Source organism: Sceloporus occidentalis, unplaced genomic scaffold (genome assembly GCF_023333645.1).
Source record: "Sceloporus occidentalis isolate IW3139 unplaced genomic scaffold, rSceOcc1.0.p SCAF_161, whole genome shotgun sequence".
Classification (NCBI taxonomy): Eukaryota; Metazoa; Chordata; class Lepidosauria; order Squamata; family Phrynosomatidae; genus Sceloporus; species Sceloporus occidentalis.
Genome location: NW_028317141.1, coordinates 1,956,563 through 1,980,729, shown reverse-complemented (window position 1 = coordinate 1,980,729; position 24,167 = coordinate 1,956,563). Strand labels below are relative to the sequence as shown.

The 24,167-nt window shown below is 43.2% G+C and overlaps 4 protein-coding genes across 4 annotated transcripts; 2 read left to right on the top strand and 2 right to left on the bottom strand.

Moving 5' to 3' along the window:
* Window positions 1-18,528: 18,528 nt before the first annotated feature.
* On the bottom strand, window positions 18,529-18,921 carry LOC149279786 (histone H2A type 2-B). Its single transcript, XM_089500949.1, has one exon. The coding sequence runs from the start codon at window positions 18,919-18,921 to the stop codon at window positions 18,529-18,531; it is 393 nt and encodes a 130-aa protein (XP_089357075.1).
* A 350-nt stretch (window positions 18,922-19,271) lies between these two features.
* On the top strand, window positions 19,272-19,652 carry LOC149279785 (histone H2B 1.1-like). The gene has a single exon (XM_089500948.1). It carries the CDS (start codon window positions 19,272-19,274, stop codon window positions 19,650-19,652), a length of 381 nt encoding a protein of 126 aa, XP_089357074.1.
* A 1,987-nt stretch (window positions 19,653-21,639) lies between these two features.
* Window positions 21,640-22,050, top strand: LOC149279784 (histone H3-like). Its single transcript, XM_089500981.1, has one exon. The coding sequence runs from the start codon at window positions 21,640-21,642 to the stop codon at window positions 22,048-22,050; it is 411 nt and encodes a 136-aa protein (XP_089357107.1).
* Window positions 22,051-22,532: 482 nt separating this feature from the next.
* LOC149279783 (histone H1-like) lies at window positions 22,533-23,198 on the bottom strand. Its single transcript, XM_089500952.1, has one exon. The coding sequence runs from the start codon at window positions 23,196-23,198 to the stop codon at window positions 22,533-22,535; it is 666 nt and encodes a 221-aa protein (XP_089357078.1).
* Between the last annotated feature and the right edge of the window lie 969 nt (window positions 23,199-24,167).

Here is a 24,167-nt window from a genome sequence, read left to right as displayed (position 1 = left end):
CTAACACTAGCTGGAAACTGAGTCTGTTTCTGATATGGAACTTTGTTTCTTGGCGTTCTTATTATCTCAGACTGGTGCCTCTCTGAGTGATACATTTTGCTCTCTCATTTCAATCCATGAAACACGCATGCACTTTTGGAGATAATCCTTAATGTTTCCTGAATCTGCAGCTTGCTGATTTGGTATCAATGTCTGCTTGGCACGCAAGCTTAGTTATCTCTTGATAGCGGGTTTTAATCTGATTTACTGTATGCGCAGGGATACACGTGGCCAAACTACTTCTGGAGAAAGGATTTGCTTCCGCTCATGACGGAGGACGTATCTTAAAAGAAAAGAACTCAGAGATTGGTAAGAGGGACGTTTCTATGCCATGTTGCCTTTGCATTGTCCTCTTGACATTCTAAATGCGTTTCTTGGTACGTTTCTTTAAATATTAAATCCTACCCTTGTCCCATACAACACGGAGGAGAGCTGAACTGGGTTTGGTTGCACCTTCTATTTAAAAAGTCTTTCACCGTAATATACACATCAAACATTCTACTAATTACAGTGAATGGAGGTTACCATGGCCCAAATTGTGACCGTGATCAGATAATTCCTATATTTAATAGCTCTTATTTCAGATTCTGATATTTAGTGCATACAAACTGAACCTTTGAGTGGCAGAAGTCAGGCCAAATCTCCCTTACCCCTGGAGACAGAGGCATTTTCAAAATCCTTTTATTTAACCCCTTAATGACAATTGACGGTCCGGGCACGTCATGCACTAACATCCGGTTAGTGACAATTGATATGCCAGGGCCGTCGTGGCTTTAAACTGATTCAGAAAGCGATCTACATCACAGATCGACAATAGGGGCTGTATCTGGCCCCTCCTAAGTGTTTAGGTGTCACTGAAATGTCACGATAACGAGGCATTCAGCGACACCAAACACCCACCCCAGGACGCGCTCTGGAGAGCGGTCATAACCACCACTGCAAGGTTTTGCCATTTGCAAGAGTGGCGGGGCGTTCTTAAAAAAAAATAAAAAAATAAAGAAGTTGAAAAAGTTTCCAAGAGGGTCTCTCCAGACACTACTGAGAACTCCCCTTGCAGGTTGAATACAGGTACTGCATTCAACCATGCATGTCAATGGAGGCCTGCTTTCTAATTACAATGTGATTAGTAAAATAAATAAATAAAAAAAAGAAGAACAAAAAAATAAAAATGGTGACATGTAAAAATAATTTCAGCATCAGGGGAACCTTCCAGTTCCAAAAAATGTAAAAAACTAAAAAAAATAATTTTTATTAATAATTAATAAAAATAAATTTTTACAAAAGTGTATGTGTGTGTATATATATATTTATATATATGTCCATCTGGCTCTGAAGTTTGACATGAGCACTAAGAGGCAGTGACCTAGTCATTCTAGGTTTGTCACTAAAGAGAAGAAAGATGGTGATTGTGTCAACAATAAACTTGTAATCTATCCTATGCTCTGGTTGTACATAAAACCTACAAAAAAATAGCACAAATTCTAAGTGGGGATAGTAATGTTGACATATCATGCAGGGAAAGAGGCACCCAATGACTACCTGTATATATATATATATATTGGCTTGCAATTTGCCTGACTATATTCTTTTTTTGGTTTTACTTTAGAATCTTGCATGCCTTGCCAGTGGAAATCTGTAGAAGTGCGACTTAATGAGCCCATAGAATCGCGCGTGCTGAGCGTGATCAGTCCCGACCTGTTCTACGCCTTTCCAAAAGAAAACAGAGGTGAGGGGACTGCACTTGCTTGACCGTTCAGCCTCGAATCACCGTTGCAATAATGGTTATAATTGGTTTTGGTTATTGAATATTTACTAATGGGCAGCCATGGATGGTAAATTTGGCAAACTCCTAATGTAAAGTATTTCTCTCTTTAGTTGACATAGAGAAGTTGACTATTGCCGTGTATTGCAAAGAAGAGAAGGCAAAGTTGAGCTACAGACCGTCAGTGGGGGATATGTGCTTTGCCAAATATACAGGTTAGTAGAGAACCTACCATGCAGACCCGGCAAAGTAGTTTATAAAGTGATTTTGGATAACTTGGAGATACACAGTCCCCTCTTCTCTGGATGGCAGAACGATACACGGCCGTGTGTTTCGTGGTCAGACTGGTGACGCAGTTCCATGTTTTCTATCCAGTCCATTTTAATGACCTGGTGCCTCATTCAGTGCTGCCATGTGACTAAGAAGCCGTACTTTACCAAGCCACAGTTTATTTGTGAAATAGTGACGATAAGAAGGACCCCATACCCCATGCACCAAAATGTGTATAGGTATGTTAGAAATATTATCACACCTTTACTTTAGTAAGGGACACGTCTTCAGGAATGTTAAAGCAAACTATTCAGGACAATAGCAAATGGTTATTGAATTGACATACTTATGATACAAAACGGTTTATGCTAATTTTTTATTTTTTTAATCTTATAATTTTATTTGACCCATAGGTTCTCCAGACCATTCCAGACCCATGCATGTGGGTCATTGCTGTCTGTATATCTTGGACAACAAATTCAAACTAGCATTTAATTCAAACCGTGTTTAACCGCTTTAGTCCCCTATAGACGTACCTGTACATCCTAAAAAATGCGTTGAGTAAAGCCCTTTAGGGCATACAGGTACGTCCTGACTTTCTTGCAGCGGCAGGGACCCATCCCTACACGTGAGATCAAGCAAGTCTATGGAGTCTTGTGTGGAGATTACAGTGTGATTGGTGCAGGTAGGAGAAAAACTAAACAAAAAAAAATATTTTGTCTGGGTTTCTCTGCCGTAACAGGTACCCTGTGCAAAATAATCTAACCAACGAAGAGGTGTTGGTGAAGAAAAGCGCAGGAAAAATTTCTGCGGCCACCTTTGACAGTGATTGGTGGTAAAATAGCTGCATGTGAAATATATACTTTGTGGGTATTTTTCATTTATTTGTTTAAAATTAGAGTTGGAATCCCATCATACCTAATGGAGAAATGTACACCTTATAGTATGTTCCCTATAAGTGCTGGAAACGTATGGACATTCTATGTAATTTAGGTATTTCTGAAATCAGGACACCTGAATTGATACATTTTGAGGGGATTTTCCATCACTTTACCTAATTTTGTGAGGATTCAGATGGGAAAGTATATATTTTTCTATTTTTGGCTAGTTTTTACTAAATTTATAAACCTACATTTTCAGCTAATTATCTAACTATGGTATCAAAAGAAAGCTCCCTCTCTCCTTTAAAAAACAGTATATCGTTTACATGGGTTCACAGGAAAGGAGAATAATTGCTGAACCGATATAGCGCAAAAATGGCAAATCCAAAAACCCCTGGGATTGAAGGGGTTAAGGAGTAAATTTTTTAATTTAAAGCAGCGATGGCATTTTCAGCTGCCATAGGCAGGGAAAGGGGTTGTTAATTGGCCACAACACCCCCCTGCTGCCTGATTGCTCCGTAAGAGCGACACTGCAGCGTTAACCCCTTCAATGCGGCATTTTAGGGGTTAATATCAATTTTGTACGGGGCTCTGCTGCTGCGGTCTGGGCAGACCAGCAACACCAGAAACGACCCCCCATAAGCCTTTTTGTTCACTCCTATAGGAGGGATCATAGAGACTCCTCCCTGCAGTCGCCGGTGCAATCGTGCAGTGTTAACCCCTTCAATGCCGCGATGCATATGGGGTATTCCTGTACTGGGAGGGGGGGTTCTCAATACAAATCAAATGTACCCAGGAAAAAAAAAATACTGAAGCTGCGTTTGGATAGAATGGGTTTGTTAAAAATGAAAAAAAAAAAAAAGAAATTTAACAGCAATGTTTAGGACAGACTGGCATTAAAATGGTTAAATCCAAAGTGTTAAAATGCCCCAAGTAAAATACTTTGGGATGTCATCTTTCAAAAAATGTATTTTTGTTGGGCAGTTTTTCTTTTTCTGGCGGCTGTTGGGGCGCAACTCCCAACATATAGCATTTTTTAAAACATTTTGTTTAGAAACAGCGATGCGCGTCATTCATATTTAACCCTGTAAGTGCCAAAATAAATGAAAATACCAAGTATTTGAGGTGTTTCTGAAAACCGGACAAATACCTAAATACACCTTTGGAGGTTTTTTTTTCCAATTGGACTGGTTATTATAGGTGAAACTGAAAATATTTCCTTTTTTTTCCTAATTTTCCCCACATTTTTAGATATTTTTCATACTAAATGATGGTTTATATATATATAATTATTCAAATGAAAGCTCTACTTTCATATATATGACTTGTGTGGGCGCACAAAATGAGAGAAATTACAGTTTAACGCAAACATGGTAAAAAAGAAAAACCCTGTCCTGAAGGGGTTAAAGGAACAAGAACCCAAACACAATATTTCTCAAACTAGGTTTTTTATAACTAACACAATTTTTATTAGTAAATATTAATTCACATCTAAACAATTTTTTCATATTTAATAAAAACTTTGATTGAGAAAAACCTGTCCCACAGATATGCCACTGTGCCCCCCTGGTATGTCACTCTGCCCCCCTGATATGCCTTATACTTCCCGATATGCTATTTTGCCCCCCCACACACACGCACACTTGCTCCCCGTGCTCCAGACTCCCTAGTGTGTAGTGGGGGCAGTCGGTGAATGTCTGCGCGATGCACGTAGACAACCTCTGCTGCTGGCTGACACTTTCGCTGGAGCTTCTTTGAGCTGCCATAGAGGAGGATCCGGGTCCCTGCAGCGCTGAGGGGGATCTTGGTGTTACAGTCCGACCTCTGAGGTCAGATTATAACACAAGGGATATTTTTGAGAGCATTTCCTCTGAAAAAACCCTCATCTTATATTTTATGAAATTGATTCAACTAATCAAAATTGGTTGTTGCTGCCTTAGTCCTGATGGGGTTAAAGAGAACTAGTTGAGGAAAAACGTTTGATCCCCAGAATGTTTGAGGTTCCCCAAATGTTCTCTGTACTGTTTCACCAGATGATGGCTGCTGGTACCGAGTGATCGTGTTGGACACCTCTTTGTCTACTGCTAAAGTTGCTTATGCGGACTATGGGAACACCGAGGATCTGCCCTTCTCGTCCTTTCTCCCCATTACCGAGAATTTCCTGGACCTCCCTGTACCGATTGTAAAATGTGCTCTGGCAGGTAAGTGATTTTATTACGCTATCATTTTGTATTTCTTTAATAACTTGGTAGCCGACTTAACCTAGAATTCCTTTTCACATATGTGATTTATACCCCCCCCCCCAATCCAGTGAAGTTTTTCGGCAGGGGAAACGCTGCGACCTCTTCTCTGCTGGTTGGATCATTTATTTTAGTGATGACGTATCTGTCTATGATGTAATAAATACGAACACCTTTTTATCCACTGTTGAATATCTACATGTTTGTTCTGGTCACCTCCTGTGAGATTAACCCCATATTAACAACCTTTTAATCTCTTGAGGTGCCATTGGTTTTCATAACCATGGGACCAAAATATATTTTGTTGTCATTTTTACCATAAGTTTGTTAAACCACAATTCCCCTTTTCTGTATGTGACGAACCCACATAGATTAAACATCATTTTGTTCAGGAGAAGTAGGGCCTTCTTTCTTACAGGAGTACATAAAACATATTTATTAGCGATAGATAAAAACCAAAATAGAAAAAGAATCAAATTTTAACAATTTTGCTTAAATTTTCTTGAGATCCCTTTTGGGGGATCGTCTCCTCCTCCAGATGTGTTTGTGCTGATCACAATGTGAGCAGGATCGAGAAAGATCCCGCTGAGGTTCTCCTGTCTTCAAGCGAACTTCCAGTGCGATCGGGCATTCCTTGTGTAACGGTGTACTGGCGTGTAACGGTGTACTGGCGCTTAACGGAGCGCTGTGACACACGGGCTGATCGCTGTCCTGTCCGATCTCTGATCAGGCTGTACCTGTACTTCCTAATGTGCTTCTTGCCACAAGTTTTAAGGCCTTACAGATACATGCTAAGGAGACGGAAGGAGTTACGGTCTAAAACCGGTTTTGTAGCAGATGCAAGGGGCCTGCTTAACATATGACTTTGTTTGCAGGGTTAACACCGCTCTCAGAGGAGTGGTCACCGGCAGCTACCAAACTGCTAAGAGTGCTAGTTCAGGAGCAGAACATCATCTTCACTGCACTGTCCGTGAATGCGGGAATCTATTCTGTGTCTGTGGAAAAGCGTCAGGACACCGGCGTGGTAAATGTGGCTGAAAAGCTTGTCGGTGAAGGCTTGGCCCGCGACTCGCTCTCTACAGGAGGTCACTGTAAAGGTACGTACTTCGTGCTGGTACCGGTTGCAGCTGTGCGAGACGCGGCCTTTAACGCCTTTCCGATGATGGACGGAGTGCAACGTCACAAAATTCTGGCGGTTGACGTAGTTCTCCATACACATTCTGGCACTAGACCCAAAATCCTGCCTGTCCTTGGGAGACCAGCTTGGTGTCCTTTCACTAACTGGTGCCAAGGTCTATAGCCTTAAGCTGAGCCATTGAATGTGACGTAATGGGATCTTTAGTTGTGCTGTACTCTGCTATTCCAAAGAGCAGTGCAAATAATGTACAAAAATCACACATGTACCACCCTATGTCCCTAAAAAATAAATAAATATATATATATATATATATATATATATATATAAATCCAGAAAAAAACACTTTTCCTTATTACAAAAAAAAATGGCCCAAAAGGTTCGGCAACACATTCCTGACCTATGCATGTGGGTCATTGTTGTAGACAAATTGGTGTTTGTATATCTTGGGCAACAAAAGATTAAGATTGTTTACATTAAAAATAATTAAATGTGCTTTTTTTTTTTTTTTATTTGTGTGAGTAGAAATTCTGTGCTCCGCAACTGTAAAAATGCCTTTGACGTGATGGAGTTTAAGAGAACAAGTGCATTAAAGTCAAGTATTCGCTCAAAGCGTTCATGAAGTTATATTTAAAACGAAAAAAAAACATAAAAAATCTAGGTTTGTATTTAAGAGGAGCTGGAGGCCAAACAAACAATATTTACAATCAAGGTGTAATTTGTGCTGCAACTGAAAACATTTCCTTTTGCAAAGTATAGAGATGGGGGTAATTGTCGGGTAATCTTGTGTAGGGTTTTCATATTTCGTGTCTTTTTCCGTGTTTAATTCAAGGTAAAGATGGATGCTGTTGTTCACGAGACCTGCTCAAGAGGGTGAGTGTGCGCCGAGTGTATTTTACGCGTCCCTTACTGTCCCCAGATACTTAAGCCGTGTAAATCATTAAATAGTGCCTGTTTTGACACATAATACTTAAGGTGCTTTAAGACAGCAAATGCATTTTTTGTTTTTGTATTTCGACATCTGGTCATTCCGTGCTAAGAGGATTATGGTTGAGAACAAAAAGGTTTTGGGAATTTGGAAACTATAGGGAAACTAAAATATATCTATTGACTTGAACAAACAAAAACCCCTTAACAACCACTGACGGGCCAGGCATGTCATGCACATACGGTCAGTTAAGGACCAACGACGCAAAAAACAAAACAAGTTTCCAAGAGGGTCTGTCCAGACCCTCCTGGGAACTCTGGCTCCCCTTGCAGGTTGACAACAGGTACTTCGTTCAACCATGCAAGTCAATGGAGCCCAGCTTTCTAATCTCGGTGTGCCTGGCCCGTCACTCAGATGGTGATAAAAACCTCAAAACCAAAACGTTTGGTGCCCAGAGACGTCTATACCGTGCCTGGAAACTGAATGTTTGTTTCCCCGAATGCTTTGAAGAAAAAAAGAAAGCCCCCTTTCACAGACAATCATAGGTATATGCTGCTTTTTGGGGGGCATTATCACGGAACTAATTGTTAGCTGCGTCCTTCTGTCTTCGTCTTCTTTACAGGTAGAAAAGTTGGAGGAAAAACTTCGCCTTTTACTTAATGTGGAACACGTTTAACGATCACAGGGTGACGATCTGTTTCCTAAAGCTCCAGAGACCACCAGTTCACCAGGAGCGAGTTGCCGGTGTCCATGTAGTAGTTCTAGACTGCAGCGGACTGCATCCGAAATCCGAGTTCTAGTGATGTCAAGCGAGGAGCGGGGGAGATGAAAAGAAATCTCTGAGCAGAATGTTATGATTGTATTCACAGTTCACTAATGTCAGGATAGGAGTAAAATACTCCGAGGTGGTGTGTAAATCCTCATGTTTATTTGCAGCGAGTTTAGGAATGTTTAGTGTTTTAATTAACCAATCTGAGGACTTTCTGTTTAAAAAAAAAAAAAAGTTGAGTCAACGCAGCGACCTTTGTGTAAGATTTCTTTTTGTTTCCTTGATTGGCTTTGTGTGAATTATGAGCAACACCTAAAGATGTAGGCTGTTGAATCACTTGTATGTAAATTGACACTACACACTCACACACACAAATTGTTTGCTTTATTTGTTTCCCCTATAGCAGGGGTGTCCAACCTGCGGCCCTCCTGCTGCACGACTACATCTCCCATAATGCTCTTTCAGCTAACAGGCTGGCTGAGGAGTATGGGAGATGTAGTCCTGCAGAAGCGGGAGGGCCGCAGGTTGGACACCCCTGCCCTATAAGCTTGAAATGGGCATGCTCAGAACTACATGCAGAAAATGAAACTGAACTTCGTGTAAATGTACCCTTAAAAAAAATTTCACCGTCTATTACAAAAAAAACATGCATTGCAGGCATTGCTCCCCTATAGTCCTTTGCCCTGGGTAATCCACAGTAGAGTTGTGGCTTTGGCCCCGTTGGCCACCTTGTATTGTCAAATGCGCAGGAGGTTAGTGCTAGGGTCTAAGCAAGGGTACCTTTAAAGCACAGTAGGGAGGTTTTCTCTCCGCTGCTGTACTTGTAAGAAACTTTGTTTCCGCTAATTGGAGAAAAAGAAGTATGTGAACCCTGGCTGGATTTCGATGAAGACGCTGTCTGTATTGTTTCAGAAATAGCTTTGGCTTCTCTTGAAGGAGCAGCTTCAAGCTTTTAGGTTCCGTTTTGCTTTTCTTGAGCCAACGCTTGCCCTCTGAAATTCATTCATTGCTGCTAGATCGATATCGACTCTTTGCTCCAGGCTTGCAAACAGCAGAGAAGATCTTGGTGAACAGATTGGTTAGGTGTGGTGATGGACGTCCACTAGATATACCGTATTTGCTCGATTATAAGACGACCCCCCAAAATCTAAATATTAATTTAGGAAAAAAACAAAAAGCCTGAATATAAGACTATCCTATAGAAAAAAAATAGTAAATATTCATGCATGTAAACAATTTTTCATATCTAATAAAAGCTATGATTGAGAAAAATATAGAGTATTTGCTCGATTATAAGACGAGTTTTTTTTCAGAGCAAACGCTCTGAAAAATACCCCTCGTCTTATAATCAGACCTCAAATAGGTCTGACTATGAGACGACTAAGATCCAGATCCCCCGCAGCTGCAGGGGACCTGGATCCTCCTGTCTCCCCCGCCCGCCCGCCCGCCCCACTTACCGGTACTTCTGAGTCCCCGGTGTGTAGCTGGGGCAGCGTGTAGATGTCTACGCGATTTGTGTAGACAACTAACGCTGCATCAGGAAGGAGGTGTGGCTAGCAGCGGGGGTTGTCTGCGTCCATCGCGCAGACCTTCCCCGGCTGTCAGAGATCAGAGTTCCCCGCACCGGAACCTCCCTATATGCCACTCTTCCCCATAATATGCCTTTTAACCCATTTCTGGAGGCAGAGTGGCACATAGGGGGTCAAAAGGCATATCATGGGGCACAGTGGCATTTAGAGGGTTAAAAGGCATATCATGGGGCACAGTGGCATATAGGGGGTATAAGGCATTTCTGGGGCAGATGTGCATAACTGGGGGGCAGGTTGGAAAATAGAAGGAAATAAAACCAAAATATTTTTCTCAATCATAGCTTTTATTAAAAAAAAATAGTTTAGATGAATTAACATTTACTGGTAAAACTTTTTTCCTATAGGGTCGTCTTATATTCAGGCTTTTTCTTTTTTTTCCCTAAATTAATATTCAGATTTGGGGGGTCGTCTTATAATCGGTGTCGTCTTATAATTTCCTTTTATTTGTGAACCTGCCCCCCCAGTTATGCATATCTGCCCCCAGGGTTGCCACTCTGCCCCCAGAAATGCCTTATACCCCCTATTCGCCACTCTGCCCCATGATGTGCCTTTTAACCCTCTGTATGCCAGAGTGGCATATAGGGGGTTAAAAGGTATATCATGGGGCAGAATGGCATATAGGGGGTTAAAAGGCATTTCTGGAGGTATATGTATATATATCTGCTAACAGCAATCACTCTCCTATCAAGCCAAGGCAGCCAGTACATGCTGGAACCTGGGGATGATAGGAGTGTGAGTACAGCCTCCCAATGCCATGCTATCACACACACTCATTCACAAACATTTAAATACTCATTCATTCCATTAATCACACATACTTGCTCAAAAACCCTCCCCCATCCCCTTACCTGAACTGCAGATCTCTCACTCGAAGACTTCTGCAGGGGCCCGGCTGTGCGAGCAACTTCTCTGGCCCCGCCCCCAGAGGAAGGAGGGGGAGGCAGAGTTATGCAACACTCTGCTAGCTTCCTGTTCTCCTGCTGCTAGAAGGAGAGACGCTGCTCGCGACCAAAGCCCCGGTAAGCAGCCTGGCAACCTAATCGAGGTCTGATTAGAAGACGACCTCGTTTATAAGACGAGGGGTATTTTTCAGAGCATTTGCTCTGAAAAAAACCTCGTCTTATAATCAAGCAAATACGGTACGTATAAAACAAGGTGTATTCATAACCATAGCAGTTGGCAGCCGATAAAAAAAAAATGGTACCACTGGATAAATGGAAGGATACTTAAAACCTTAAATCAGTCCTTGGGCTAAGGATCTAAGAGGTCTATAATGAAGTCAGGTTTTATGTTGAATGAGACTAATAGAAAGAAGAGGAGTGTCGGCTCCGCTTTACCATGACATGAACAATTCCCAAATGTTATATCGTGGGTATCATGAAACTGGGAAATCAATTGAGGTCCCAGCTTTCACGTGGCCACCACACTAAATATTGAAGCTAAATATTTCCTTCAGTGCGTCTTGAGCTGCGGGAAGCGATCGTGAGCTTCTCCCAGGGCCTCTGCGCTCCTGCAGACGGATCACAGGTACTGCGGTCAGCAATGGAGCCCTGTACATATAATTTAAAAAAAAACAAACAATGTAAAACACCTTGTACCCCTCCTGCTAGAGGTATACTTTAAAAAAAAAACCCAAAAAACTTTATTCTCCCCAAAGTAAAAAAATGTGTACAATTTTAATCACTTGTACATAATTGCCATTTAGGAAAAAAAAAATCCTGAAACAAAATATCACTTGTGTGGATTCAGTGAATGAGAAGAAAATTACAGCTAAACCAAAACTGGAGAAATGTTAAAAACGCCATTGTCACAAAGGGGTTTACATGGAACAAGGACAAATAACTAAAAATGTCACTACACACAGAAACACTATACACTGATGAGCCGTAACATTATGGCCACGGACGACGGTCGCGTGAAGGGAATGGCACTGATAATCTTGTTATTGCGGCACCTGTTGGGGGATAAGTTAGGCACCAAGTGACCATCTCATCCTCGAAGTTGATGCGTTAGAAGCAGGAAGTGTAAGGATCTCAGCGACTTTGACAAAGCCCAGTTTGTGATGGCGAGACGACTGGGTCAGCGCATCTCCAAAACGGCAGCTCTTGTGGGGTAAGCCCAGTCTGCAGTGGTCACTACCAAAAGAGGTCCAAGGAAAGAAGAGCGGTGAACCGGCGACAGTGATGGGCAGCCAAGGCTCAATGAACGTGGAGGGCCAAGGCTGGCCCATGTGATTAAACCTAACGGACGAGCTATTGTAGCTCAAGTTCCTGAAAAAGCTAATACTGGTTCTGACACCACAGGACTCCTTTAGAGGTCTAGTGGCGTCCATGCATCGACGGGTCAGGGCTGTTCTGGCTGCAAAAGGGAGACCTACACAATATAAGGCAGGTGGTCATAATGTTATGGCCGATTGGTAACCATGATGTGAAAAGAAATTACACCAAAGCACACGTCTTGTTTTGGAATACCCAGATTACCTTCAGCGTATCGTATACTGTTTCGGATAAAGGAAGGAGACCCTAAAACCGAAAACTGTTTTTATTTCAACTTCCTCATCAGTAATTATTGGTGGGACAATGTAAATGAGGTTTAGGGTGCTGTAACGGATCAAGAAGGGGAAAGTTGTGGGAAGCGGCAAGAACGATTTTAATGTGATGTATGAGCAGCAAAATGCATCTGGAGACCACGTAATGATTTAGGAAGGCCCTTAACCCCATCTAAGGTTAGCAAGGTCAGTGTTCAGATGGATTGGGAGAATATGGGCATAATGGTAAATCATGTGACTTGCTGTCATGTGATTGGCTGATGAGCCATTTGTGTTAACAAGCAATTGAACAGGTGTACCTAAAAAATATACACACACACGCACACCTTCATATGATCGCTAGCCTTAAATAAAATGCATTTTTTGTGCGTGGTCATGTTTTTAAAGTCAATGCCAACATTTCATAACTTCTGCCAGGGTATGTAAATATATATATATATATATATATATATATATATATATATATATATATATATATATATATATATATATATATATATATATATATATATATATATACACATATACATACACACACACGCAGCTGTAAAACCATCACACTTTTATATGTTGACACACCATTCCAATTTCAAATTTTTTTTATTAATTTTCTGCAATAACGAATAACGGATTTACATGGATAAAGCCTAACATATGTTAGACATACATTAACATGTCACACATAACAGAACACATATCAATTGTATATTCATCATCTGCTGAAGCATTCTGTGAAGGTCCAACATCTTTAAATGCTTGCATGAGAACCGATACATATATCATGTAAAAAATTTTACATGCTATTATTTGTAAGAAACACAAAAGGCATGAAAATGTAGAAAAGAAAAAAAAAAAACTTAATTACACCAATGTTTCCGGTATAAAATAAGTCAAGCCAAACCGGGGATGTACAAAAGAACATTTTGTTTTTGCACCAAAAAAATTAAAATTTTCTTTATATTATATATATATATATATATATATATATATATATATATATATATATATATATATATATATATATATATATATATAAGCCATATTAAATCTTATGACTCCTTTCTGAATATACCCTAAGTACTGTTTGGTTGCATTCCATGATAAAATATATCCAATAGGCTTGGAAAAATAAAACTTTTTTTTTTTTTTTTTATACACCGCACAATACAAGTGACTAAATACTCACCACCTTGCTTATTTTTACACATTTTTATATTCGGTATACTACTAAATGGGTAAAATCCCAGTAAAACTTAGTCTGCGAAAATTCTGCTACATGTCAGAAACTCAATGTAACGCTACAATGATAAAACTCTAAAAATATACAAAAAACAAACATTTTTAATTAATTTGGCAAATATTGGCAAACCTCTTTTCTCACAAAGACAGTTTCCCCTTTCAAAAAAAGTAGTATGAATGGGTACGAGGAAAGTTGACAAAAGCATTTGGCATGACATATTCTCGGTTTTGAGAATAAATCCCGATATTTCCAGGCATCCATGGAAAGTGTACGCTGTAGTTAGGCTTGATGGGAAGTACCGGTATTCGTTTTCACTGGGAAGCCTGGATAGCTGAAAGAAGAAGTTTTAAGAGTTTCAGTTTGTCCAAGACTACATTTCCTGGCCAGCTTTAATACTTGCAAGAGATGTAAATACGCTCTGCAAATGCTATTTTAATAAAATAGTAAAGAAATTATAAAAAATGTTATTTAAAAGCATAAGCAGAAACTGATCATTTTTGATTTACAGTAAAGTTATTGTTAGGATTTCTTGCAGTTTCCGGTGGTCTGGCTATTCTTGCTACAGCCAATCATTGGCAGTAAAGCATTCCCACTAGGGCTGCAACAACTAATCGCTAATAATCGCTAATAAAAATCATTGCCAATGAATTTCATTATCGATTAGTTGAATCTATTTTTATCGATTATAAAATGAGGGTTTTTTTCAGAGCAAATGCTCCCTAAAATACCCCTCGTTTTATAAACCAATAATCATCATTCAATGTAATTTACAGCAGTTACTACTTCCCAGGCCCTCCCTGAAGTAACTCTGATGGTTGGTCCCGCCCCCTTTTCGCCCAGGCCCTCCCTGAAGTCACGCTGATGGTTGGCCCCGCCCCCTTTTCTCCCAGGCCCTCCCTGAAGTCACTCTGATGGTTGGCCCCGCCCCCTTTTCTCCCAGGCCCTCCCTGTCACATGGCTCAGACATCTAACCGAGTATAAAAATAATATTAGGGGCGGTGAAGGTTAATGGATTGTTTAGGGTTAATTTAGGGGCAGTTACGGTTAATATGGTGTTAAGGATTAATTGAGTCTGTGCTGTGAACGAGTCTATGAATCTATAAGGGCATTATGGCATATCTGGGGGGTATAAGGCATATGTGGGGAGGGCAGTGTGGCATATGTTGGGAGGGAGGAGTGGCATATCTAGGAGACAGTGTGGCAAGCCTGGGCTCAAATGTGCATAACTCGGGGGGCTGGTTGGGAAATAAAAACAAGAAATGCATTTTTATCATAGTTTTTTTATTCTGCAGTTTGTGTTTAACATCCTGTTATTTTAAATAAATGGAAAATTTACATTTATTTTTTTTAATCCAACAAAAAAATAAATTGGCCAACTAATTGATTATGAAAATAATCGTTAGTTGCAGCCCTAATTCCCACTGAAACCTGCAATTTCTGAACAGATACACCCCCATCCATAGCACTGGCCAAGCCAGCACTGGCCTTGAACTCAGCATATCCTGTGAAGGAATATTTGTCCGCAGGGCCGGCCCTACAATGGAGCCGACTGAGGCAATTGCCCCAGGCGGCACTTCAGAAGGGGCGGCACTTTGCCGCCCCAAGCATTTTTTTTTGTTTTTTTTGAAGCGGAGGAGAGAGAGAGGGGCACCGAGTGGTTTTCGCTTACCCGCTCGGCGCCCCTCTCTCTCTCCTCTGCGGCGAGTTTCCCTGTTCGGTCTCGGTGCCGGCTTGTAATGCAGAGCGCCGGAAGTGACGTGAATTTCCGGCGCTCCGCATTACAAGCCGGCACCGTGGCAGCACAGGGAGACTCGCCGCAGGACTGTTTAAGGGTAAGTACCGGTGGGGGGGTAGATAATGCCGCCCCCCCGGCGTCGGCGGGGGGCGGCATTTTAAACTTCGCCCCAGGCGGCGTTAAGTCTTCGGCCGGCCCTGTTTGTCCGGCTGAATGACGCATGCACACAAAATAGCCGGGGGAGGGAATCTCTAGGATCTCGCAATTAATTTGCAAGAAGGATATCACAAAAAAAACTAAAAGTGCCATGTAGTTATCATATGCATTACAATGATTTTAGCTGAAGTATCCTGCTAAACAAAGCCTAAAAGGCAGTAAATACAATGAGAATAATGCATGGTGCAGTTGCCACACTTCTGCTGCGCGGTCACAGAACGTTCTATGAGCTCGAAGTACCCCCAGCCACATCGGGAAAGCAGGGACAGAGGTAAGTCCAGGACTCAGGACGTACGTCTTCATTCCAAAAACGACATCCTGCTTCCTGTCCCGTTGCCCCCTTGTCCTTTGCTATGACGACATTCACTGAACCACTCCATTAGTTGCTATGGACATTTTTTTTTTTTTAATCTCTGCGTGAGTATTACTACTATTTATGTATAAACCAAGTGGGCACTTCAGGCTGCATTAATATACAGGGTTTTTGTAAGTAAACTTACTGGGTTTCCCAAAACAACTGGGTGATCCGGTAAGTGTTTTGGTTTCTGTCTGGATACCGACAGGCTAGAGAGGTTGACCAGAAGATCTCTGGAATACGTAATTCTATCTGCACTCGGTGAGGAAAAGAAAAAGCATAATAAGAAAACGACATTTAGCTGATGAAATATCCTGGGTTAAACATCATAAACAATACAGCTTGATTTGTTGAATCTATTGAAAAGTCATTTAACTTAGCAAAAAGTACTAAAATAACAATATGACTAATGGGCGCATTACACTCGGTGTCAGCAGATACATTTAATTGACAAAACAGGGTGAATGTAACAATTTAAATGGGGGCTGAAAAAACCCAGACTTCTAAAATGCTACAATCCGATGACACCAATCATCTAACTGCATATATCGCTTCCTGGCTCCTACACTCTAAATGCATTTACAGCTCTGAGCTACTGCAAAAGGAGAGCAATCTTCTAGTCAATGGTACTAAGCGCCGACTATCTCCGTTGGCTCCAACTACCTAAAAAAAAAAAAAATGGAGCTAGCACTTACTATTTACCACACTTTAAATACCCTGTAGTGTCTAGTTTTTAAAACTGGTTTGATGAGATAAATTGAATTGGCCGAGTTCAAGGATATCCCAAATAAGACATGGGGGCAGGATAACCAGATGGTAAAGTTCTAACTTGAAGAATGCAAACCTCCCAAATGTGGCATTTGAGACCCAAAACACTACTTGTACTTATTGCCCAATAACTTGCAAAAAACCACTTGGTAGCAGTTTTGTTTTTCCCCATTAGCTTTTGTAGATGAGTAAGAGATTTTTTTCTTTTCACATTTTCAGCATATTTTTTTAGAATAATTAAAGCCCTTCTTGTTCTGAAAGAAAAAAAACCCAACATATAACTTGTGTGGGTTCACTAAACAAGACAGAAGAAATTTACAGCTAAACACGAGCACCAAAAAAGTGTTAACAGCCTGGGTCACAAAGGGTACAAAAATAAACAGCCTGCTCCTTAAGGAGTTAACTAAATAGGAGAGAATGATTACATCACTTCTCACAATAGGTATTTGTTTGGAATACTTAACAGATCTGTGACGGGACCGACCTGTACCCCGACTGGGTACTCCAGCCAAACGTTGCTTCCTTTGCCCCATGGCCACCGGGGCACCAGAGATTCACTGTCTGTGGCTAGCCAAAACTGAGCTACACAGTGGGGCTATCGTCCTGAAAAGGACAATACGCGATCATAGCCGAGAACACAGCTCTTCAGGAACCTCGGCCGCACTGTAGTATACCGAAGTATAGCAATACAGCGCTCTACCGCCCTGATAAGGGCAGCACCAAGGCTTACCTCAATAACAAGACAGAACTCGTAGTGAGGTAAAACAGGAACTCTCTTTATTTGGGAACACAGGGGTATTTAAGCAGTACAAGGGATTGAATTACATCCAATAGACACACAAGGGCATTACATCCAATAGACACACAAGGGAATTACATCCTGCCCTCCTTTGCATATGACTGAGTATTACCACTCAGCCCAGTGGGGGGTCTCTACTGTAGTCTGTGTAAGGGGGGAGGGGGCAGGACATGTGGCACCTGGACAGGGTAGCAAGCAAGGGGAACAAAATCACACACCATAATTACATATACTGGGAAATGCAGGTATCACAAACAATAACTATTACAGACGGTACCGATTAACCCGGGGCCGTCACAAGATCCACTTTAAGACGATTTACCTTTTTCCTTCTGAGGTGTCGGTCTTTAAATCGATAGGGAGCCGAACATTCTTTGAACGTATCATGTATGTTGTCAGCTGAGCTCCGCTAAAGGAAATATCAGATGACGTGTAACAGGTGAGAACATAATATTGGGAACATCATAACGGCACAATTACTTGAGAAGTGTTAATGCCGTATTTGCTCGATTATAAGACGACCCCCCAAAAGATGAATATTAATTTAGGGGGGGGGGGGGGGGGGGAACCTGAATATAAGACGACCCTAAAGAAAAAAAGTTTTACCAGTGAAAGTTAATTCATGTAAACTATTTATTTATTTTTAAACAAAAGCTATGATTGAGAAAAATATTTTGTTTTTATTGCCTTGTATTTTCCAACCTGCCCCCCCGCCAGTTATGCACATCTGCCCCAGAAATGCCTTATACCCCCTATATGCCACTGTGCCCCATCATATGCCTTTTGACCCCCCCCCCATGTGCCACTCTGCCTCCAGAAATGCCTTATACCCCTATATGCCACTCTGGCATTTAGGGGGTTAAAGGGCATATTATGGGGCAGAGTGGCATGTAGGGAGGTATAAGGAATTTCAGGAGGCAGATTGGCATAGAGGGTTAAAAAGCATTTCTGGAGGCAGAATGGCATTAAGGGGGTTAAAAGCGATTTCATAGAGCACTCTGCCTACAGAAACGCCTTATGCAAAGGGGGGGGTAGGGTGCATGATGTAGCTTGTATGAATGGTGTTTAGCCCACGTGAATCTCAACAACTAAACATCGGGCTGAAAAACTGCAGTGGAAAGCAGTTGCCTTTAAAGAAGTTTGCAGCAAGTTTATAGCAAGGGAAGATATAGCTTGTTCCAGAGATTATGGGTGGCTCTGAAAAGAGCCTTTGGTGGTGCTGGCTAATTGCCCTGCAGTTACCGATTGCTGCACTCACTTGCTCTTGGCAGGTTTGTGGCTCTCTGTCTTCTTGGGCAAGAGGACCGCCTGGATGTTGGGTAGAACACCTCCCTGAGCAATGGTGACCCCGCCGAGCAGCTTATTGAGCTCCTCGTCGTTACGAACAGCGAGTTGCAGGTGGCGAGGAATGATACGGGTCTTTTTGTTGTCGCGTGCAGCGTTACCAGCCAACTCCAGTATCTCAGCAGTCAGATACTCCAACACCGCTGCCAGATACACGGGTGCGCCGGCGCCTACTCTCTCGGCATAATTACCCTTGCGAAGAAGCCTATGCACACGGCCGACAGGGAACTGCAGACCAGCACGGGAAGAACGTGTCTTTGCCTTAGCGCGAACCTTTCCACCTTGTTTTCCTCTGCCAGACATGCTTTCGCTCAACAACCGGCTAATCAATCAGTTAACTGTGAAGTTCCTAACGAAAAGAGGCCGCTCACTTACCCTGCTATTTGTAGCTTCCCCCCGTGACGCTCATCGTCGCTGATTGGTTCCTTTTCAAAACAGCCAATCGGGTGGAAATAGTCTGAGACACCAATCGGTGTAGGCACTGCGGTTCATGGGCGGCCGCATCTTCTCACGTGACAACCTCATCGAATCGGACGCGAGACAGCAGAACGGCCTTATTTGCATGCGGTGCCTATAAAGGGAAGGGCCCGGCGCAGTAATTTCAGTGTTAATCACGTTCTCTTGAATTGCGTGCTGAAAGGAAAGCAGACGCGATGCCTGATCCAGCGAAATCTGCGCCTGCGCCGAAAAAAGGCTCTAAGAAAGCTGTTACGAAGACCCAGAAAAAAGATGGGAAGAAGCGCAAGAAGAGCAGAAAGGAAAGTTATGCGATTTATGTCTACAAGGTACTGAAGCAGGTGCATCCCGACACTGGCATTTCCTCCAAGGCCATGGGCATCATGAACTCGTTTGTCAATGACATCTTTGAGCGCATTGCCGGGGAAGCTTCACGCCTAGCCCATTACAACAAGCGTTCCACTATCACTTCTCGGGAGATTCAGACTGCTGTACGCCTCCTCCTTCCTGGAGAGCTGGCCAAGCACGCTGTGTCAGAGGGCACCAAGGCTGTTACCAAGTACACCAGCGCCAAGTAAAGTTCTCGTTCTCTCACTTTTTAAACAAAGGCTCTTTTGAGAGCCACCCACATCGTCCATCTCAGAGCTATGTAACTGATCTAGCGCTTTTGTCAGGGACATGCTAGCTCTTGGTAGAGCATTGAAATGTGCTTCTCACTCCTCCAGGTTAGCTGGGGTATCCAGACTGCTTGGGAAGAGAAGCCCAAGGTGAAGGGGCTCCTGTGACGGCACCGACCTGTACTCTGACTGGGTATTCCAGCTAATCGCTGATTTCTCCTGCTGGGATGCCGGAGATTAACCCCTACACCGCCAGACAGAACCAGCGTTGCAGAGAGAAGGGGCTTCTTTACCACTGTGGCTAACCGAAGCTGAGCTACATCGTGGGTCTGTTGTCCTGAAAAGGACAATGCGTGAGGACACAGCTCTTCAGGAACCTCGGTGGCGCTGTAGTATACGGGCTTTCCCAAATAATACATAACTCGGTAGTGTCGTGGGCAGGACATTTAGCACACGGACAGGATAACACATGAGCGGACTACAAAGGCATAATAAAATTCACCCACATACCGGGACATACAGAATACAGATAACTACCACAGACGGCACCTATTAAACCTGAGCCGTCCCGGCCCCCATTCAAGCGAGCCCCGCGCAAGCCTTTGGTGGACACCAGCTGCCAATCCCAGCACATGTTCTGCAAACGGGCCCAACTCCCAGCACTCCGATCCTGCCAGTAGCTCAATCTATAGCCAGACCCAGCCACTGTGCAGCTGGTTATTTCAAGGTGTGCATAGAAAAGCACGGGCAGACAAGGGAACAACATGATCATAGCCTAAGAGAGGGTGTGGGTGGCTCTGAAAAGAGCCGTTGGGTGTTTCTGGGTCACGAGTCAACAAGCTTAACCTCCGAAACCGTACAGAGTACGGCCTTGGCGTTTCAAGGCATACACCACGTCCATAGCGGTAACGGTTTTCCTCTTGGCATGCTCAGTATAAGTGACTGCGTCACGAATCACGTTCTCCAAAAACACTTTGAGCACACCACGAGTCTCCTCATAGATCAGCCCAGAGATACGCTTTACGCCTCCTCTGCGAGCCAAACGGCGGATAGCAGGCTTGGTGATACCCTGGATGTTATCCCGAAGCACCTTCCTGTGCCTCTTTGCGCCACCTTTCCCGAGTCCCTTACCTCCTTTGCCACGGCCAGACATGCTATCGCTTACTTCACGAGTTTCACAGCACAATACTCGCTGACGGCCAGCCCGCTTTCTTTTATACGTACTTGACGGACCTGATAGGGAACCGCACCATGATGCCTCAAGGGGGCGTTGCTATTTGAATATATGCTTCACGTTGGTTGGCTGGAGAAGCTTCCAAGCGTGCCTCAGACACCGATTGGCTATTTAGGAATATCAAAGGAAACCGGATATGAAGAATTCAAACCAACCTCCTTTGCGCCACTCTCTACACCAAGCCCGCATCTGCTTTCAAAGATGCCTAGCCTTTATTAATCAAACCTTTCTACTGCATCAAGTACCTTAAGCTTCTGCCTCCCTCACCTCCACGTGATCGCTTTCGACAATCCCTCATTTACCACTAGGTGGCAGCATATCGCTGTAAATAAACGCCAAACGGCGGCCAAGATAAAGGCGGGCTTTTAGCTGTCGCCGTATCGCTGTTAACGGTCAGCCAGTACACAGGTTTACTAGGTAGGAGGCTGACCAAAAGAGAGGAGAAGAAATAAATAAAAAAAGAACCGCAGCTAACGAATAAATGACCGATTCGAGCATTTAATTTAAATAAATTAAAAAAAGATAACGCTCCACACCGAAGTCTCTTGATCAAAAGCTGGCTTTTTCAAACCATCGTCCTAGCCTATGAAAAAGCGGGGCGTGATTAAGCGTATCCAATCACATTTACCGCTACTCTATAAAGGGGTTGAGTTGGCCACAGAATCGTTACAGTTACGTTGTATCCGTCGGTGAATCGTATCCGCACGCAGCAGTATGGCTCGCACCAAGCAGACAGCCCGTAAGTCCACCGGAGGAAAGGCTCCCCGGAAGCAGCTGGCGACCAAAGCTGCGAGGAAAAGCGCTCCAGCTACCGGGGGCGTGAAGAAACCACATCGCTACCGCCCAGGCACCGTAGCTCTTAGGGAAATCCGCCGTTACCAGAAGTCTACGGAGTTGCTTATTCGAAAGCTGCCTTTCCAGCGGCTGGTCCGTGAGATTGCTCAAGACTTCAAAACTGATCTACGTTTCCAGAGTTCTGCTGTCATGGCTCTCCAGGAAGCCAGCGAGGCTTACCTGGTGGGGCTTTTCAAAGACACCAACTTGTGCGCTATTCACGCTAAGCGGGTTACTATCATGCCAAAAGACATTCAGCTGGCTCGCAGGATCAGAGGTGAACGTGCCTAAGTAAACGCGGTGTGGGCGAACGCGATCTCCCCACAGCCCCCACAAAGGCTCTTTTAAGAGCCACCACATTGTCACTCAAACGAGCTTGTGGTTTGTGTTTCCCTTCGCATGCACGAAATTAACCCTGTTGTTCGCGCCCAAGCTTGAAACGTCTCACACAATTATCCCACTACCGAACGAGCCGTTGAGCGGCCGAGTCCCCGGCTGGGCATAACGAGTAACAGCAAAGCACAATCTTTAAGCCCGCCCCTTATCTCTATTCTGTTACGGACAGAGCTCCGAGCGAGAGCGCTGGCCGAATATGTCATTCTACGCACAAGTACGGGGCTAGGCTTTCAGCGGGAGGCCCACATAGCCGCGGCCGGGTGATTAAACGCTTTTTTCCTTTTTCGGAGGATATGATGGTTCTGAAAAGAACCTTTTGTGAAGAACTAAGTGGGAAAGCACACACCAGAGGCGCTCCAAAACCCATGCCCCCCTCCTCATTTTTTCGGGGCTGCCTTTTTAGCCTTGGGCTTTGCGGGGCTTTTGACTGCCTTGGGCTTTGCGGGGCTTTTGGCAGCCTTGGGCTTTGCGGGGCGTTTGACTGCCTTGGGCTTTGTGACCTTCTTAGCTGGGCTTTTGCCAGCTTTCTTCGCCTTAACAACCTTAGGCTTCTTGGGACTCTTGGCAGCGGCCGACGGTTTCTTGATCTTTTTCGGGCTTTTCTTCACTCCTGCAGGGGCTTTCTTGGGCGACTTCACAACCTTCTTAGGGGCTGCTTTTTTAGGCTTTACGGGAGTTTCCTTCTTCTTTGATGTCTTCTCTCTGCTCTCCGGCTGCTTCTTATTCAGCTTGAAAGAACCAGAGGCACCGCTTCCTTTCAGCTGGATCAGGGTCTCTTTAGACACCAGACCCTTGAGAGCGAGCTTCAGGCGGCTGTTATTCTTTTCTACGTCGTAGCCGCCAGCAGCGAGTGCTTTTTTAAGAGCTGCGAGAGACACTCCGCTGCGCTCCTTGGACGCAGAGACTGCTTTCACAATCAGTTCGGAGACACTGGGACCGGACTTCACAGGACGGCTTTTTGCAGCTGCCGGCTTCTTCGGCTGTTTCTTCTTGGCAGAGGTTTCTGCCGGCGGAGGCGCCGGGGAAGGAGCTGTCTCGGCCATCTGAATGCTTGGATCGCGCCACGGAAGACTTGCAATCGCACGTAAACACGGGGTTAAACCGCCAGAAGTTTGGCTTTTATAGACGAGCTGCCGCACATTCATTGGTTCATGAGCGGTAGCCTGCGAGTCTATGATTGGACGCCGTTTCTGAAACCTCCCCATGCTGCAGGGGCATCGCTGGATTTGCATTCAGGGGAAGAGGGGGGTTGGAAAGGAAAATATACTTACCGTTTGCGCGTAAACGTCTCATCACACTTCTAATTCAAAGCAGTTGAATTTCCTACACCAAGCAGCCCCCACCCCCCCCCCCCGAAAAAAATCAAAAACTGCCAGGGAACAGCACCCAAGGTGTGAAATAATAAATAAATAAAATAATGAATACAGATAATTAATAAAATAAATTATTTAATTTCACCTATTAAATATTAATTTACCCTTAAACTTAATCTATAAATTTATATAACCCAATTATTATTATATTAAGAATAGCCTAATATTTATACATTAAAGAATAACATAAAAAATTATGAATATTTTTAACTAATAATAATCAAATAATTTAAAATAAATTGCATTTCTACTGCTAGTGCCTGGCTGCCTGCCGGTCTTAGGACTTGTAGTTGACAGGAGTTTACTTAGGGGTTATTTATTATTAACGTATTATATTATTTATTTATTATTCAAAATAATAAAGTAATTATTAAGATTAGGTTTTGTCTTATCAGGACGTTTTATGTGCGAGAGTGTGTTTGTGTGTATTAGCGCGTGAGCATACGTCAGTGAGGAAAGGGTTATGCGTGAGAATGTGTTTGTGTGCATGCACCACTGTGTATTAATTATGTATATACTATTTATTTAACGTGAGTGCGTGTGTATAGAACTAGAAAGGGAAAATAACAGGAAAGATCCTTGTGAATTGTGTGTGTGTGTGTGTGTGTGTGTGTGACCTCCGTAAAACACAGCTTTACA

Bases quoted from the DNA above. Each gene is read 5' to 3' on its own strand.
- LOC149279786 (XM_089500949.1), bottom strand. From the start codon at position 18,921: ATGTCTGGCAGAGGAAAACAAGGTGGAAAGGTTCGCGCTAAGGCAAAG.
- LOC149279785 (XM_089500948.1), top strand. From the start codon at position 19,272: ATGCCTGATCCAGCGAAATCTGCGCCTGCGCCGAAAAAAGGCTCTAAG.
- LOC149279784 (XM_089500981.1), top strand. From the start codon at position 21,640: ATGGCTCGCACCAAGCAGACAGCCCGTAAGTCCACCGGAGGAAAGGCT.
- LOC149279783 (XM_089500952.1), bottom strand. From the start codon at position 23,198: ATGGCCGAGACAGCTCCTTCCCCGGCGCCTCCGCCGGCAGAAACCTCT.